The sequence below is a fragment of the Panthera uncia genome, chromosome B1 (assembly GCF_023721935.1).
Source record: "Panthera uncia isolate 11264 chromosome B1, Puncia_PCG_1.0, whole genome shotgun sequence".
Classification (NCBI taxonomy): domain Eukaryota; kingdom Metazoa; phylum Chordata; class Mammalia; order Carnivora; family Felidae; genus Panthera; species Panthera uncia.
This window is the reverse complement of record NC_064811.1, coordinates 157,789,268-157,806,688: the sequence shown is the minus strand read 5'-3', so window position 1 is coordinate 157,806,688 and position 17,421 is coordinate 157,789,268. Positions and strand designations below refer to the sequence as shown.

Below are 17,421 nucleotides of genomic sequence, written 5' to 3'. Positions count from 1 at the left end.
ATATTCAATCTGTAGTGATGACAGGCTGATGGCTGGCTTGGCCAAGCCCGTCCTGTGGTGGCAGTGACTAGTCCCAACTGCACCAACCAAGTCCTTTATCATAATCAGTCTTAACTGAAATCTTAAGTGACTCCAATGGTTTTTATACCCTGCCTGTAAACTGCCTTAAATTCTTCTTTAGAACAAAATAGAAATAAGTCTAAATAATATCTACTGATCAAAAAAATGGGACCAGAATCACATTACAGGATGCCTTCTCCAGAGAAGCTAGAAAAACTGTCAGACTATCTTATATTGGCAGGGGTCAATTTCATAGAGCAGAATTAGGAATTTTCCAGAATTAGGAAAATGGCAGATCGGAGGCCAAAAGCACAGATAGGCCCAGAATTTGATCCACCTACATAATTGAAACGGACCCAGCTGGAATCTACAGATGCTGCCTGCTTTGCCTCTCGGTGCACAAGCCTCCCTCCCCCTCAGTCTTACCGTCTCCCATATAGAACAAAAGCATTTGCCTCCAGCCAAGTGAACTTTGTCCTCCCTGAAGACCACAAGTCCATGAACACTGAGGTACTAAAGGTATACACACATAGGTACAGCTGTATTTCTGTTTATGATTTGATTTCATTTACGGCTCAGGCAAATGTTAATTTGGATGGTGGACTTTCAAACAAGAATTTCATAAAAAGCATTTTTCAGTGTATAACTATGACCAAATGAATTAGGAGAACGACTGTGTCAGGAGAACAGATCTGGAATAGGAAGGAAATCTGAACAGAAATTGGAAAAGAGCTCAAGTTTAAATGACACATTTAAAATATTAGTATACCTACACACATATGCAGGGTTAAAAAGAACACGAAGTCACAGAGTGAGTCTGAACTCCCGGTATTTTATAGGTGATGAAAGGGGTCCACGGTATTACGGTGACTGTCCAGAGCCCCACCACAGAGGCCAGGTCTGGCACCCAGCTCTCTTCTCAACCAGACTCGGGTGCTTTGCAAAGAAGATGCAGGGAAGAAAAGGAAAGGGGTCTTTCTTTCATCTATGGCAAATCATCATACATCGATTTGTAGCTTTAAAAAAATGTACTAAGGTAATATACCTTATTGGAAAAGAGGTGGCCCACGATACCACCACTCAGCTATAACCACACTAATGCTTGTTTCTAAGGTGGGGTGAAGAGCTCTTAGTCCTTCCTTGTCCCTTTGTGGAACATACCACAAAAGTACAATAATGCTTGAAAAAAGAAGGGGAAACCCTGGGGAATACAAGGGAGAAAGAAATGGATTAAGCTTCCCCCATCAGCACCTACCCGGGACTTGGCACATAGTGAATGCTCAGTAAACACTCAGACCCTCTTGGAACCCTGTAATGGTAGGATAAGAAATAGGGAAGGGGAGAAGTAGAAAGCTAACGACAAGAGAAGGAAGAAACGTCTAAAGAATCCTTGCAACTTGCCTATAAATCTAAAATTATTCCAAACTGGGTTTAAAATGTTTAGAGACGCTGGTGGTTATTTCAATAAATATTCCAATTGACCCATTATTTCACCATTCCTCTGGAATTCTCTGATTTCCACCTGTGTGACATTGTGCTGAAACTTCTTGGTTTTTTCCTTAGACCTATTTCGCTGACTCAAACTCCCGGATTCAACTTCAAATTTTATCACACTTCTAAAAACATCTGGTAACTTCATGACTTAGTCACTTATTCGCTGAACACAAGCATCCTAATTGCTTGTGTTATTCACTTGAAGAATGGCATTCATGGTAACAGAAAATCACCCAAATCTGGTCAAGATTTTGTAATTTACTGCTTATGTACACATTTATAATTTTGAACTAGGGGCGCCTGGGTGGCTTAGTCGGTTAAGTGTCCGACTTCAGCTCAGGTCATGATCTCAAAGTTTGTGAGTTCAAGCCCTGCGTCGGGCTCTGTGGTGACAGCTCAGAGCCTGGAGCCTGCTTTGGATTCTGTGTCTCCCTCTCTCTCTGCCCCTCCCCTGCTTGCACTGTCTCTCTCTCAAAAATAAATAAACATTAAAAAAATTTAAAAAATATAATTTAGACTTGAACTGTGCAAACGGAGTTTAGGATAAGAACTTGTAATCAGGGAGAAGTCTTGCTTCTAACAGAGGGGGTTTCATTTTTTTGGACCTGGGTCAGGTTAGCTTGTAGTACTGGTAGCAAAACAGAAATGGGGCTTTGAACCTAAGGAGCCCGCCCTCTGCTGCCATGGAGGAGGGAGCATTCAGGACGGTGGGGATTGTGGAAAGCAGAGAATTTTGCTGTCATTCTTTTTCCAAATAGGTTTTAGTTTTTAGAGCACTTTTAGGCTTGGAGGCTTTTATTCTTTATTCCCCCCCCCCCAACTTCCTCTTTTCTTTCCCTCTCAACCGAGCATTAGGAAGGAAATTTTATTATGTCCTCTTTTCTGAACGCAGCTTCATGTTCCTGTTCTAGTTTTGACTTCTTCAAGTTACTATAAACGGTGGTTGTTGGTTACTGAGTGTTCTAACCCTGTAGCTTACTTTTAAGAGATGGACATTGCAGTTGTAAGTTCTTTTTTGCTCCCACAAAACACGTGACTGATTCCACACACACACACCCCCCCCTTCCCCATAACCTGCAGTTAGTGGCTTTCAAAATTTCAAGTTGTCTTTGGTTTTGTTTCGTTTTGTTGTTTTAACTTTTCAGACCGTCAAACTAAGTCATTTAAAATTGCAAGCCAGTGCACCTATGTGTAGGTGAAATACAAGTTCCACAGCTCGGTGCTTCCCTTCACTGTTCATTCTTACAACGAGCATTCTTTTCTGGTTTCTATTTCACATCCTCCCAAATGGGTTTTGACTCGCAGTTGGAGTGGAGCCCCCCAGTGACCATTCATACACATTTGCACTGGAAGCTGCTGCAGGAAATAGGCTATTTTAGACCTCTTATTTTTTTGCCAAAAGCTAGTAATGTTACAAAGATCAATTGAAAGGGCAAAGGAAAAAAAATGTGTCTGGAAAAACCAGAACTTTATAAATGACAAATTACAGTAAATGCCACCCTTGCGGTGGAATCTCAGGCACGTTCTTCATTGCGCGGCACCTTGAGGTCTGAACTGGTCTGTCTGGACTCTTAAGATTTTTGTAAAATATGGTGACTATGCCTGAATACATCAAATTAGCCAACTGCGCTGTCACTTTTGATGTCTGGAACAAAAAATCCCTACGTTTATAGAATGTCTTACGGTTGAATACTTGTGATTATGAGTTTGCACATCTTGAGAACTCAACACATTTTGGCAATGGAATTTTTCTCAGAAAGGCAAGATGATACAGGCTGGCTGTCTCCACAGGGTGCACAACCCAACGCCCGAGTCCGTGGGCATGGTGCCCTGGAACTGTTCAGCACAGGTCAGCTTGAGTCATGGGCGTGATGGGGACAGTGGCTGTAATACACTCTTGGGAAATGCTTGGAGGATAAAACCCGACCTCATCCTGCAGACAAAACCAAGGCCTAGATTGGAGCAGTTGGCCTGAGAAAATGAGCACAAACCTGGATATTGGCTTGGGACTTGGGCCCAGGCCTTTTCCCTTCCTGTGTGATGTGGGCTGGCGCTCACCTCTCTGAACGCTGCGGCCACAGTGGACGCTGAAAACAGCCCCTGAGACCCACCAACTTGTGGCAAGTCCACTATTGTCCGTACATCTGAAGACAGGCCTTTCCAGAACGATTTTGAAAGGGAAACCGGGAGACCTTTTGCCTTCTAAGTCAGCACTTTGGGCAGACCTGTGAAATCAGAAATCAGAGGAAGGGACCTGCTAGCATTCTCAGTCCAAAGGAGGGGGTTGAGGCCTGACTCAATGCAGTTGACAAAAACCGGGACTAGGACCCATGGCTCCCTCTCCCATGCCAAGCTCTTTCTGCAAAGCCAGGATGCCCGAGAGGTAGAACTGGAGTTCCGTTTTCCTGTAACAGTGCCTTTCCAATACAGTAACCAATTATACATCTCTGACTAGGTTTCACGTTGTCACACTCTTGAACTGTGGGGACACTATGCAACAGCTTCTCTGACATCCGCTGAAATATTCCCACTTGAGATAAGGAAAGGACGAGAAAATTCATTTGGTGAATAGAAAGTCATCCTCTGCACTCTTGAAGGGTACGTTCCAAAGTGTCCCCCAACATGGAGTTGGCCTTGAGGATGGGATTTGAGATCAGAGACCTGGGTTCTCATGCCAACTCCACCTTCCAGTTAACTCCTCCGTGGCCAGTGTTCTTCAACCTCATTTTCCCCATCGGTTAAAAAAAAAAATTCCACTGGCATGGAATTGTTGACGTGACATGTTTGTAAAGGCACCTATCTGGTGCACAGAGGACTCAAATGTCACTTATCTTTTCCTTTAAATTAGCTAAAAAGTGAAATTGTTAACTGAATTCTATCTTTGGTCTGTTCTTCCATAATATATATTCCCACGAAGACCCACGTATTCTGCTGAAGGAAAACTAGAGATCAGAGATCTATCATTTCACAGCTGGTACAGGTGTGTGTGTGTGGGGTGCATGGGAGGGGGCTTGGAACAGCCTGTGGTACCAACAGCGGCTTCCATTCCCATTTCATTGCTCAATCACCCCAACTCTGGGATGTGTCTTCGGCGAATCCTCCACACTTCTACTTCCTATTAACCTCAAATAAAAGAACAAAGTTAGGTAACTGAAGTTTCTGAAGCCTTGTTAGAGATGTCTCATAGCAAAATCATTTGGCTGTAAGGGGGGAGTCTCCATTGGAAATGTTCATCGACTCCAAGTGTTAGGTGATAATGATCACTATCCCTTAAGGGCCCAAGGGCCAGGCACTATGTGTGCATTCCTACAGAGTCCTCACCTCCTCTTCGGGAGGTGGCAACCCATTATCCCTAGTTAGGAAAACTGAAGCTCAGGCAGGTGACATAAGGGAGAGGCTGGATCTAAAGCCAGTCTGAGCCAAGTGTTGGTCTACATGGCCTGGTGCTCCACACGATTTGTGTGTCCTTCCCAATACATTGTCTCTCCTCCCGGACTCCTTCAGCACTTGGTGGTTGCCACAGCACGTAAGAGTTCCATGCCCTCTTGTCCTGTTTTGGGGGGTTAGATTTATCTGTAAGCACCATTGTGCCCCCATCCTCAGGCACCTTAGATAAGATAACCTACAAGTCACAACCGGGCAAAGAAATGTAGATTAGGAATGGCTTTCTGCTGGGAAAGAAATTTTAATCGGCATATCACTTATATTTCAGTGAACTTTCAGTCAAATGTGAAAACAACTCTTTTGCCAACCAGCTGTGGAAACTTTGCACGGTTCACTTTGAACTCTGCAGAGGCAGCAAGTATTTATTTGGTAAATACTTATTTGGTAAATGCATGCAGAAAAGAGGCATTTTGTTTGGTCCTCATATACCTATAAACTTAGAAAATGCCTACATTATCCAAACATGAGAGGTCTTGTATTTAAAGAGCTTGAAAAGGACGAAGTGACAATTTTGTCGCCCATTTTGAGTGCTGCACAATCTTGGCCACATTTCTCCCCAGGCCTGTTTCTATAAATGCAAAAGGACTTAAGTCGGTAGACTGTTTTTTCATACTTCGACCACCAGCCATAGCAAGAAATTAGTTTTTCGTCATGACCTAGTACACACACTTCTGAAACAGATTTCACGAAACACTACTTACCCTGGTGTGATTCCTTACTTCCTGTCGTGGATTCTCTTACGAAAATATGGATTGTCACTCACTAAAATGATCCCATGATCCCCCTATTTGCAAAAGTGTGAAAACAACTTTTGGTCTGATGTTACCTAAGAATAAAATTCTGTAAGAGTAGAAAGGTAATTTTCATCTTATTCTTCCCAAGAATTCTTAGAAAATATGAGATTTCTACTGTCACCAGCACTTAGCGAAAGCCAGTGCCGCCTCCTGCCGGTTCAGGAGCTCACTAGTGGGAAACCTTCCTTTTAGGAAGGAACTTCATAGGCTGTGATGTGTTAGATGCGGCCAACGGTAAGAAAGTGACAGTGTTCTGACCCTTCGCAGTGGTTCCCCACCAGGTTGTGAAGTGCAGCCGTAAGCAGCCTTTTCATTGATCTTCTCCAGCAATCAAACTCATGAAATGTCCTGCCCAGTCCCCCTACCCCTGTAAGCAGAGAGCGGCGTGGCCAGTACTGAAAAAGTTTTTCCTGGTGTTAACCTAGAAGAAACCTAAAACGTCCACTATTTTCTGTGCGCTCTCCTGCAACGTTTGCACACTTCTGGCTTTATCCTGTGTCCTCCGAGGAGTCACAGAGCTGAGTTGACTTCGGTACATAGGACTTGAAAAATGCCAGGGCCGGCAGGCAGTCTCTAAGCAAAACTAAGCAGCACTCAATTAAAAACTTTGTTTGCACAGATGTGAAGGCATGGAAATTTATACGGCAAGGTCTGAATTCCAAAGTTTGTTTTAATTACGCACCCCACCAAATGCATAAAATTTCATGAAATGAGTGTAGTGAAAATGTCATCTTGTCTATTTTTAGACTGAAATATGGAGCTCTTAAAAAAGCAAGGCTGTCAGAAATGTTCACGCTCGGGGAGAAAATGACTTATAACCGGGGGAAAAACATTCACACACCCAGCTCTAACAGTGGTAAACAGTTTTTATTCAGGCAATGAAACATGGAAAAAATATATTAGTAATCATTATAATCATTTCATTTGTGTGAGTATAACTTTTACAAATATTTACCTGACATATAAAAGGGGAAGTACTGTGCATATAAAATTTATGTAGATGATTATTCCACACGACACGATCCTGACAGCAGTAGTCAGTGCAGCGTTCACGCCTCCTGACGAGAGGTTCCTCACACACTTCCCGGCACCCGAGGGGGCGTAGCGGAAGCAGATGGGCAGCTGACATGTACTTGTTGGCACGTGAGTACAAATGGGCATCTGCTGGCAAACACACGCTTGCTAATGGTGACACCGACAAGCTTACTGCTACCTGTGAGGTTTATAAAGGAAGGCCTGGATCCTGTCCCCGGGCGTGAGAAGGGGCTGGGAAGAAGCTGCGGGGTGGTTGGGAACGCAGGATGCCCTGTATCTGGACAGGGGGTGGGGTCAGTTCAAATCTTCGTATGTCCACGTGGAAGTTCTTCACAGAGCATCGGTTTAACAATGTGACTGGGGCAGACCTTGTGTATTTCAGATACCACTAAAAGGCAGAGGGGGACAAAGTGACACCTTCATGGCCCTAGAGTGAAGAATGGATACAGGGAAGGTTCAAGCCACACCTCAGCTGTGCCTGGCCTCCTCCAGATGGGTTAAAGCATTATTCAGACTGCCACAGGCTGGCATCACATGGGCCATCTCCATATTAGAACTATAACCAGGATCTATATACCTATATATCTATATGTAATAGCTGTAACCATATTATAGTTAATAAAGTCATTCCTTAGGAATCTTGTTTGTCCAAATCTAACTGCATGCTAAGAGGCACAGAAATGGGATCGCATTTGGACGAAGAACTACGGAAAGTGCAATCTTTAGTCTCCAGAATGCTAGCTCTGGGCACAAGGGAGTGGGTCTTCACTGGAAATGCTGCCGTTACAGTACCTTCCAGAGGAGACCCTCAGAGAGAAGTTGTCTAGTGTATCAGTTCTTTTTACCTTTACTGTGTGGGAGACCAAGGTTTCAGTGATACACTGCTCTTCATAAAACCACTGGAATCTGGAGGCCAGTCAAACCTTTTTGGACAGAAGTCTCCTCAAAATACTACGTTATTAAAATCTTTACAGAAGATGACTTCTTAGACCTTTGGCTTGGCATTCTGGGATTCCCAGACTATATTTACTCTTTAATAAGCAAAGAATAATCTGCTATCTTTTACATTCTTCAGAATATATACATCTTTACTTTAAAATCCTTTGCCTGAAACATTTAATCTTTCAACACCCAGTTTCTCTCTTCCCAACAAGAGGCTAAAGTAAGAACCCCAAGTCCAAGAGTAAGCTTGCACGGTCACAGAAAGACTACAGGGGCAGCAGTCACGTGTAATTCAGGCCATGGCTGCCAGTCGTAGTGAAGAACCAAAGGAAATTAAAGGGAGCGTTAGAGCTTTTACTCCACTAAAAAAGGATGTGCTGAATCACCTCCAACCACAGCACACAAGACTTACTGATGCTTGCTCTTCAAAACTCCATTCTGAGCTCGCAGAGCCACCAATGGGCCTCCTGTTACCTTTACTTAAAATGAGCGCTTTACTCTGGCTGCTCAATCAGCCCAGGAACATTTGGGGCACTTTATGCTCCCCATTTATAAACAGGGCTAATTCGGGGCTGTCTCATAAATAGCTAAGTATCTGTGTGAGGATCGTACAAAGTGTGGGACAGGTAGAAAGGTAACTGGCTGGAAATCAAATTCAAATTGAGCTAGGCTCCAGGACGAAACACGAATCTCCCCTTGGATTCCATATCATTCTGGAAGGCTGCCAGATCCTCAGAGGTTTTCACTATCATGTGCTTCTGCACTTCCTAATTTGGGCTGGGTCTGAAGAAACTAGAAACCATGTGAGAAAACTGGGCTTCTCAATATTTCCAGAACAAAAGGTTTGGGCAGGTCACTGGCTTCCAGGAGGTTCTCCAAATAAAGTAAATCTCAGGAGGTCTGACTGTAACTGACTAGCCAACCAAGTGACAAACTGTTTGGTCTGTCTTACACTAAATCTTCCCGTTAAAATACTTCTAGATAAAGACTATCTATCCACATTTTGGCAAAGTCAAAAACAAGAAATGGCTCTGGGTCCAGAGTCTCAACAAGGTCGATCACCTAGTACTCCCAAAGCTATTTGGGACAGCAGCTTCCCTTCACCTCTGCTTCCCACTCTTGTGACAGGATTTACTACCTCCTACCCAACAAGTAATGGCCCTCACATGCTTTGAAGCAAAGCTCTAGGCTAAACTCTTACTCTCCAAAATTTTGAAAGGTTCTTTTTTTTGCTTTTGCTTATTTTTAAAGAGAAACAAACATAACTTCTTTCAGCCCAGGATATTCTCTTGATTTGCCAGCTCCATTTTTATTCTTGTTGGAGAATATCCATCTATTAAATGAGAAGGAAGAACATTCCCTTGTACTGGCTGTGGCCGAGAGGACAGCGGCAAAAGTTACTTGACCAGGGCCTTTCGTAATCCTTATGCAGCAACTTCACCCACCGGGGTTTCTTTACGGGGTCTCTTCCGCCAGCATGCTAGGGAAGGATTGTCGTCACCTTGGTTTTAACACACAGCTACTTTTTAAATATGCACATGAAGCCTAAATGGAGGACCATGGATTTAGAATGGAGACCACTATAAGCCTTTCATGCTTAAAACAGATCCATACAAAACAAATAAACATGGCTGTCTCACCAAAACACAGCAGTAAAAAGGTTTAGCAACGTTCCTTTCTGCAAAATGCACAATTTCCCTAGGAGCAGAGGACTGGCAGCAGAAACCAGTTCCAGCAACTGGAGACACGAGCAGTCCATGGGCACTAAGACCGTGTGCAGAGACCACATGGAACTGCTTTCAAAGCCCACGTGATTGTCAAGTCACTTCTCCAACCACAGATCATTTCTGCTGTTCTTGTTTTGTACAAAATATTAAGACAATAGGCTTTAGAATACAGCCTAAGCACCAAATACGATAAATGCATATCGGTAAGACGTGACTTCTAGCTTTAAAGGACACTACCGACCTCCCTGGGGCTGAAGATTGCACCCATGTGAACAGTACACGGCTAAAGAAAAAAATGCATGTTCGAAGATCTATAGAGGTTCTCCACGAGGCACAATTTGTTGCGGAAGTTGGATCATGCAAGAGTTTTACAAGAAAGGTACGAAAACTTACTTGTACGGAATAGAGTGCGTATCACCGTGAAGAGAGTGTAAGATTAAGACAACAAGAGTGCTTTAAAACACTGCATGGATTTGGTTTTGCCTACCACATGGAGGGGAGTTCACCGGCATCACGGGGAAAATTTCCATCTTGGGTTTAAAAGCCCCCACTCCGTGACCCAAGTGCAGGAAGAGCTTGAGGAGTTTGGTTTTGAGTGCAGCTCTGCTCCCGCACTCCTCTGCTCTGGGACTCAATGCTCTTCGTTCAACAATATCCCCAACGTGATTTTTGGAGTGGTTCACATGATTTTTATAGCCTGTTTTGTTAAAAATTCTACCATCTAAGTTTGAAAGGATTTTTTTGCCTTAAAATTTTTTTTGAAGAACAACACAACACACTTGTGAAAAACTGCTTCCTCACCTTCTAACTGCTACCGCGGCTACAGTTACCTTTTCACTAAAGAAGATCACCTAAGCCTTTTTTTTTTTTACAAGTAGACTTTCTTTGTATATTTCAAATAGCAAGATGATAAATAAAGAGTAAATGTTGATTTTGAAGCAACAAACAGAAGCAGAGGAGACTGAACTGCTTTGGGACCAACTCGCCAAACCCCAGCTTTGAGGGATTCCTGCCTGCCAGGGCCACTTGCCGTGTGGTCTGAGGACTGACCCCAAAGGGGCCGCACCTATCAAGGCCAAGGAGGGTCCCAATACCAAGACAATGAAACACTGGCAAAAAGTCTCCCCCCGATGTAAAACCTGAGTCTGGGGTCTTTATACCTACCATTCCCTAAATTCTGAGGTTGGCACTCTAGGCCACAATTCTATTTCAAGATAGGGTTATACATTTATGGAAATACGGTCTTCTGTGGAGAAGCTCTTATTTGACTATGCTTCAGAGAAAAAAGAGCAGCATATGTAAACATGTGTGTGCGTGTGCGTGTATAAACGGGTACTCAGAGTCCCTTCTTGCTTATAAACCAGAAATAACAATAGGCCAAATTATTTCCCCAAATAAAACCACTAATGTTGAACATTAAATTTCAAAGATGAAATAAATAGGTCACCAAAAAACTCAGACAGGTGGTGGACAGAGATGAGCCCAAGTAGTAGGCACAAAATCCCAAATTTAACGAGCTTGGAAAAGAAAAGAAGACTTTTAAATGGACTAAAGATGATAGAGAAATCATGACCCTAAACTTAGCAGCCCGTCTGACTGAACCTGTCAGCGGACGGCGGTCAGACGCCCCTCCTTCTGGGCCTGTGCGATACTCCAGGGATCCTTCCAGGGCTGTTGTGTCGGCAGCAAAGCAGGACAGGCAGCAGTAGGCATGTGCTTTTTTAAAGTTTTTTTTTTTTTTTTTCTCTGCAAAGGGGCAATTTTTCCTGGATAAGGCAAGATAACTGTGGTTAAGAGAGAAGCAGCCAAATGCAGACCTGCTGAGCTAACGAGGGGGAGACTCAGTCAGTCTTTCCCAACTTCGCAATCAGCTCATCGCAGATTTTCGTTAGTTCTTCTATTTCTTGGTTCTGAAAGACAAATGACATGGTGCTGTAGGCCACTTTGCATCCTGAGATCAAGGCAATTACACCCAAATAGTCCCAAGACTGGCCACACTTTGCCTAGACATCCTGACTCAGTGGTTGGTAACTTTCCTATGTCAGAGACCCTTTAAAGAAAGGGAACCTTGTCCCCTGAAAAATGTTCGTGTCGTGTTCATAAAGTCATGCTTCAGTTGAGTAGGGGATGAGGGTGACCACCGGCCCTCTGCAGCTTGCCCATAATTGTCTCAGTTCCCCAATTCTCTTGTTATCATGGGAATTACCTGTGATACTTGGTAAAAACACAAGTATTCTGGAGTCTGAGTAATCCCAGGGAACACTGTCTAGGGGTTAGCAGACCTCAAGATCGAAACCCTCGCCCTAGCTGAAGGGATGCCATACACGTGAGCACATAACTGGAGACACAGGAAGAAAAACACTAGAGGACACACAAAAAATGAAGTCTAAGAATCACAGAGTAGCGAGAAATAGGGACCTGATTTTTATTTACCTACAGCAGAATTTCTCAACTGCGGCACCACCGGCATTTTGGGCCAGGTCAGTCTTTGTTGTAGGGACTGTCCTGTGCACTGTTAGATGTTTAGTAGCACTTCTGGCCTCTACCCATGAGACGCCAGTAGCATCTCCCAGTCGTGACAACTAAATCCACCTCCAGATGTTGCCAACGTCCCCAGGAGGATAAAGCTGCAATCAAGGGGGAAGATGGCTTCATATATTACATAAAAAACAAAAAGAAAAAAGGTAACCTCGGAACCTAAGAAGTATCTTGTCCCCTTTAGTTAATGCAACTTCCTCTCTGCATCCTGCCTGGGGATGGCTCCTACTCAGAGGCTTGGGAGTTCATGGTCTGCCTTGTTCGTGTCCACCTGAATCAGTCCCCAGAACAGCTGGATCAAAGTTTGACTCTGGGCAAAAACACGAGGCTTCTCTTTCATCCAAATCCACCACAAGCCAGCCACGGCCACAGAGGAAAACCATGTGGCTCACAGGTCGTCACCCCACACCCCTCTGTGTACCTTCTGCTGAAGGGCTCTTTCCAGGGACTCCACCTTCATCTGCTCCTTCCGGAGTCCAGCGTGGAGAGCCGCGCTCTCGGCCTTCGCTTTTGTTCGAACCTGAGCAATCTCCTCATTGGCTCTGTTTGTGGTGTTTTGTTTGTGGAGTAAAGGGACAAAAAGCTCATGGTTAGTTACAGGTCACAGCTAAGGAGTCAAGACTTCTGACATCTGTGAGACACAGAATAACAGGGCTTCATGATAAGAGAAAAACTGGTGACCCAAATCATTCCATTTAAATTTATAAAACTTCAGTGGATACACAACTGCTAAGGAAATTTCCAAGGTGCAAACCAGTGGTAGAATTAATCTCATAGGCCACAGTGACTTCAAAATTCACATGTCACTAGAAAATGGAATCATGTGACACTTTGTACAGCAATCTTAGATTTGTTTTTTAACCCAATAGCAGGCAGGGTCATCTGTGGGATTATCACAGCCAAAGAGTCAGGATGCTAACCACTGACATCTAGGACACTAGAACTAAAAGTGACTTTATTAATGAGATACAAAAGAAAATTCTAAAACTACAAATGTCAATTGATAAATGGCCAATTAATTGATGAAAGGATGCTAAAAACTCATTAGTAGAGGCATGCAAATTTAAATGATAAACTTTAAAAACTTATCAGATTGGCAAATATTAACTAGGATGATCTTATCCCATTATGGTCGAGATGCAAGAAACAGACTCACAAACTGACGGGGGAAGTGAAAACTGGCACCGTCTTCACGGAGAGTGAGATGGCTGTAACTATTAGGATTTAAAATGCATACACCTGGGGTGCCTGGGTGGCTCAGTCAGTTGAGCGTCCAACTCCTAATTTTGGCTCAGGTCATGATCTCACAGTTTGTGAGTTTGAGATCCCACACTGGGGTCTGCACTGATAGTGTAGAGCCTGTTTGCAATTCTCTCTCCCTCTCTCTCAAAATGAATAAACATTTAAAAAATAAATAAATAAAATAAAATGCATACACCTTCTGACCCAGCAACTCCCTTACGTAACCTTAAGTATCCACAGCAATACTTCCATGTTGCACAATGATTGTGCATAAGGATGTTCACTGCAGCAGTGTTTACAACTGAAAAACTGTGCAACTATCTAAATGCCCATCAGTAAGGAATGGAATAGTCCTACAACCTAACACAAATTATTAGACTGAGCTAGATGTTCTGACATGGAGAAGGGCCATATATACTATTAAGTGAAAAAGGAAATTTGTATCCTAGGACTCCGATGTTATTTTTAAAAAAGTCCAAAGCCATGTTGGGTAGTATTTATAAAGGTGTCAAGAAAAAACTGGAAGGATACACAATAAAATTTTTTCCTTTTTTTTGAGAGAGCATCCACACATGCACCAGCCGGGGAGGGGGACAGAAGGAGAGAGAATCTTTTTTTAATTTATTTGAGAGAGACAGAAACAGCCAACAGGGAAAGGGGCAGGGAAAGGGAGACAGGGAATCCTAAGCAGGCTCAATGCTGCCAGCGCAGAGCCTGTCATGGGGCTTGAACCCACGAACCGTGAGATAATGACCTGAGCCACAAACCAAGTCAGACACCTAACCAACTGAGTCATCTAACGCCCCGAGGGAGTGAGAATCTTAAGCAGGCTCCACGCTTAGCATGGAGCCTAATACGGGGTTCAATCCCACGACTGTGAGATCATGACCCAAGCCAAAATCAAGAGTCAGATGCTCAACCAACTGAGCCATCCAGGTGCTTCTGTTAATAAACCTTTAATAGTAGTATCTCTGGGGGTGGGAATGAGAGAGGGGAACTTAAAACGTTTTACAAATATGAAGATAGACAGCAAAATGTACAAGTATTACTTTTTAGTTAAAAAATAAAGTTGGATGCATTCTTCAGACTGTTCCCCAGGATAAATTCCAAACGTGTTGGATTGAAGGATTAAAAAAATGAAGCCATAAAAGTACTAGAATGAAAACATGGGAGAATATTTTATATTCAGAGCAGAGAAGATCTTTGTTACCATGACAGAAAATACTGAAGCCATAAAAGGACTGATAAATTTCACTACATAAAAACAAACAGATTTCTGCATATCAAAAAACACCAGAAGCCAAAAGACAAACTAGAAAAAATATTCAAGACTCATATCACAAAAGGCCGGCATCCTTAGTACATAAATATAATAATATATTTACAGATGAATAATATATAAACTGACAATAGAAAACCAGGCAAAGAATAGTTATTCACGGTACAGAAAGTACACGTACAGATAGCTGCTCAAATAGGTTCAATTCCATGAGGTAAACAACAATCAAAACTACATTGAATAAATGCTCCATCTGCTTGTCAAAAAAAGAAATCCCCAACTAAACTGAAATACTATCTTGTATCTTACTGGGTTTACAGAAAACCAAAAATTTGATCTGTGGGCAAAGCCATAAGGACAAGAGATGCTCGAACACCTAGCCTAGGGATAAATGGATGAAAGTCAGGTGAGGGCAATTTGACACTTTTTATCATAAAGATAAGCCTGTATGTTCTTTGGCCCAGCAATCCTTTTTCTAGCATATAGATAACTCACATGCACGCCAAATGAGAACCATACCAGGTCACCTACTGCAGCACTGTTCACAGTGGATGGCAAGTACCCTGAGTGTCCGGAAGGAGGGGGCTGGTTAAATAAATGACACATTGCAACACTGGAACACCATATGGAGGCTAAGAAAAATACAGAAGCTCTTCATGGATTGACATGGAAAGGTTTCCAAAATATAGCACTAAATGAACAATGCAAAGTATGCTGTTATCTGTATAAAAAAGGAGATTCTCATCACATAAAAAAAAAAAAGTGATCATGTGGTGTGATGGAGCTGTTAGCTAGGACAGGGGAGAAGAAGGGAAAAAGTTTATCTGAGGGGATGGAAGGAACCAAAAACTGATCACCTGGGTGAGGAAAGCTGGGGAGCCAGGGACAAGGGAGAGGGTGGGAGAGAGATCCTATAGATCTCTATTCTATTCTTTTTAATGTTTAATGTGAAGATACTATTCAAAAAATTAAATAATAAAACATACACACACACATCAATGTAACCTAGGGTTGCAAAACAACATTGGGTGGTTTTTTTGGCCTTTCTCAATCTCCCCACAACATCACAAAACATGAAACAGATCTCATTGAAAGCTCTCACTTGTCTAGTTTTTCCTCCGCGTGGATTTTCAGGGCCTGATACCGCTGTTCCTCTTGTTTAACTCTGGCTAAATAATCCTGAGCACACTTTTTCAAGGCTTCTTCATTCTGTTCCAAAGTGACAATTTAAAATAAAAAAAAACTGGTCATTTCATCTTTCTTCAACTAGTGACATCCCATGTATCAGAGTTTTCATTTTTGTTTTTAAAATGAGAAAACCTCATTACTTCAAATGCCTTTAAATTCTACTCTGATAATTCAAAACAGGCACATGTAATTCTTACTGAAGAAATTCTGGATACTTTCTTTGCGTATAAATTTTCAAAACAAAGTAAGGTTCAGTGACACTGATAAACCTAGTTTAGGGAGGCATTCTGAGTGCCATTGTAGGGAAACTAGGCAGTCTCATTTTTATTTTCCTACGGAAACAGTAAAGAATGTTCACTGCTATAAATGTATCTTATTGATGATATGCAACTAAGTTGAATCAATATGCCCACTTACAATCTAAATCTGAAACATTATACTTATTTTCTTCTAGAATATGTTGCCTGAATTTTTCAGGGCTAAATTTTCCTTCTACTAATATTAAATTGGGGAATTACCAAAAACAATTTCTGGAAGTCTCCTAAGGTCTGAAGGTTCCACACTTCTTCTACTCCATGCCACACTCTGGCTGTGGCCTGACCCAGGAGAGGAAATGACCAAAACATGCCACCCGGTGGGCCAGATGCCTGAACCACCACAGAAAGAAAAAAGGGAAAAGAAAATCTCCAGCTTCACTGGAACAGAAGATACAAGACCAATGATACATGGGCCCCCAACTCCCGTTTAGAAGGCTACCCACACCTCTGGCATACATGTTTAAAGATCCATTACCAAGGAAACACACTACTACAGAGACAAAAGGAAAAGGACATGCTACCTTCTTGAACCCTTCCAGAACGCCTTTCAGGTTCTCATATCTCCTGAAGAGATCAGAAAGGGACCTTTCCACAGAATTAAGGTCAGCCAGGGCCTGCTCCTTCTCCATGGTCAGTTGCTGGAAGCTCTTCTGAGAGGTCATATTTGTCCTCTGTTCATCTTCTGTGAACCACAATCAAAAGTAATGGCATATTCCTTCAACAGATTGTTAGCAGCTGCCCTCTGTCAGCTAAGCAGTATTCTTGGTGGGGGACCCCGGCAGCAGACATAGCAAAGTTCCTCTCGAGGACTTATGTTAGTGGGGGAGACAGCTGCTGACAAGTGATGGGGGAAAAACAAAGCAGAACAAGAAGGGTGGGGGGTTCCGTTTTCATATAGTGACCTCTCTCAGAAGAAAGATTTAGGGACCCAAAATTGCTGAGGGAGGGCAGAAGCTGTGCAGCTACCCAGGAGAATATTCCAGCAGAGGAACAGCAATGGCAAAGGTCCCATGCTGGGAAGGCATGAGGTGATATGGACTGTAAAAAGTATGATTTTAGTGCTTAAGAAGTGCTTTAAGTAGAGAAAGACTTAGGCAGTCAGTCCTGCTGATATTGGCTACTCAGTTATTCCAAATTCAGTGGAATAAGAGAACCAACCACTGTTGTTTTGTAAAAGGTACCAGTGGGTCTAAATGAGGGAAATATGATTTGTGGCAGAGTTAAGGACACTGAGCCAAAACGAAAACCCCACGGGGCGGGGGGTTATCGTACCTCGCAGAGGTACGATGCAATAATGGTGGGGGCGGGGAAACACACGCGCGGGGGGGCGGGGGGGGGAGGTTACCAAAAATTAAGTCTGG

At 42.9% G+C, this 17,421-nt stretch overlaps 1 protein-coding gene across 11 annotated transcripts in view; it reads right to left on the bottom strand.

Moving 5' to 3' along the window:
• Positions 1-6,640: 6,640 nt before the first annotated feature.
• The window catches only part of TACC1 (transforming acidic coiled-coil containing protein 1), a 120,502-nt gene continuing 109,721 nt past the window's right edge, over positions 6,641-17,421 (bottom strand). For 9 of the 11 annotated variants that reach the window (XM_049632416.1, XM_049632420.1, XM_049632421.1 and 6 more), the window contains 4 exons: positions 16,582-16,742; positions 15,658-15,764; positions 12,456-12,576; positions 6,641-11,406 (listed from right to left, as the gene is read on the bottom strand). In XM_049632416.1, the coding sequence (XP_049488373.1) occupies positions 11,338-11,406; positions 12,456-12,576; positions 15,658-15,764; positions 16,582-16,742 (458 nt within the window). In that variant the 3' untranslated portion in view covers positions 6,641-11,337. Of the gene's footprint in view, positions 11,407-11,929; positions 12,124-12,455; positions 12,577-15,657; positions 15,765-16,581; positions 16,743-17,421 lie in introns of all 11 variants that reach the window. The other 2 variants (XR_007458171.1, XM_049632417.1) reach the window with 2 other exon arrangements.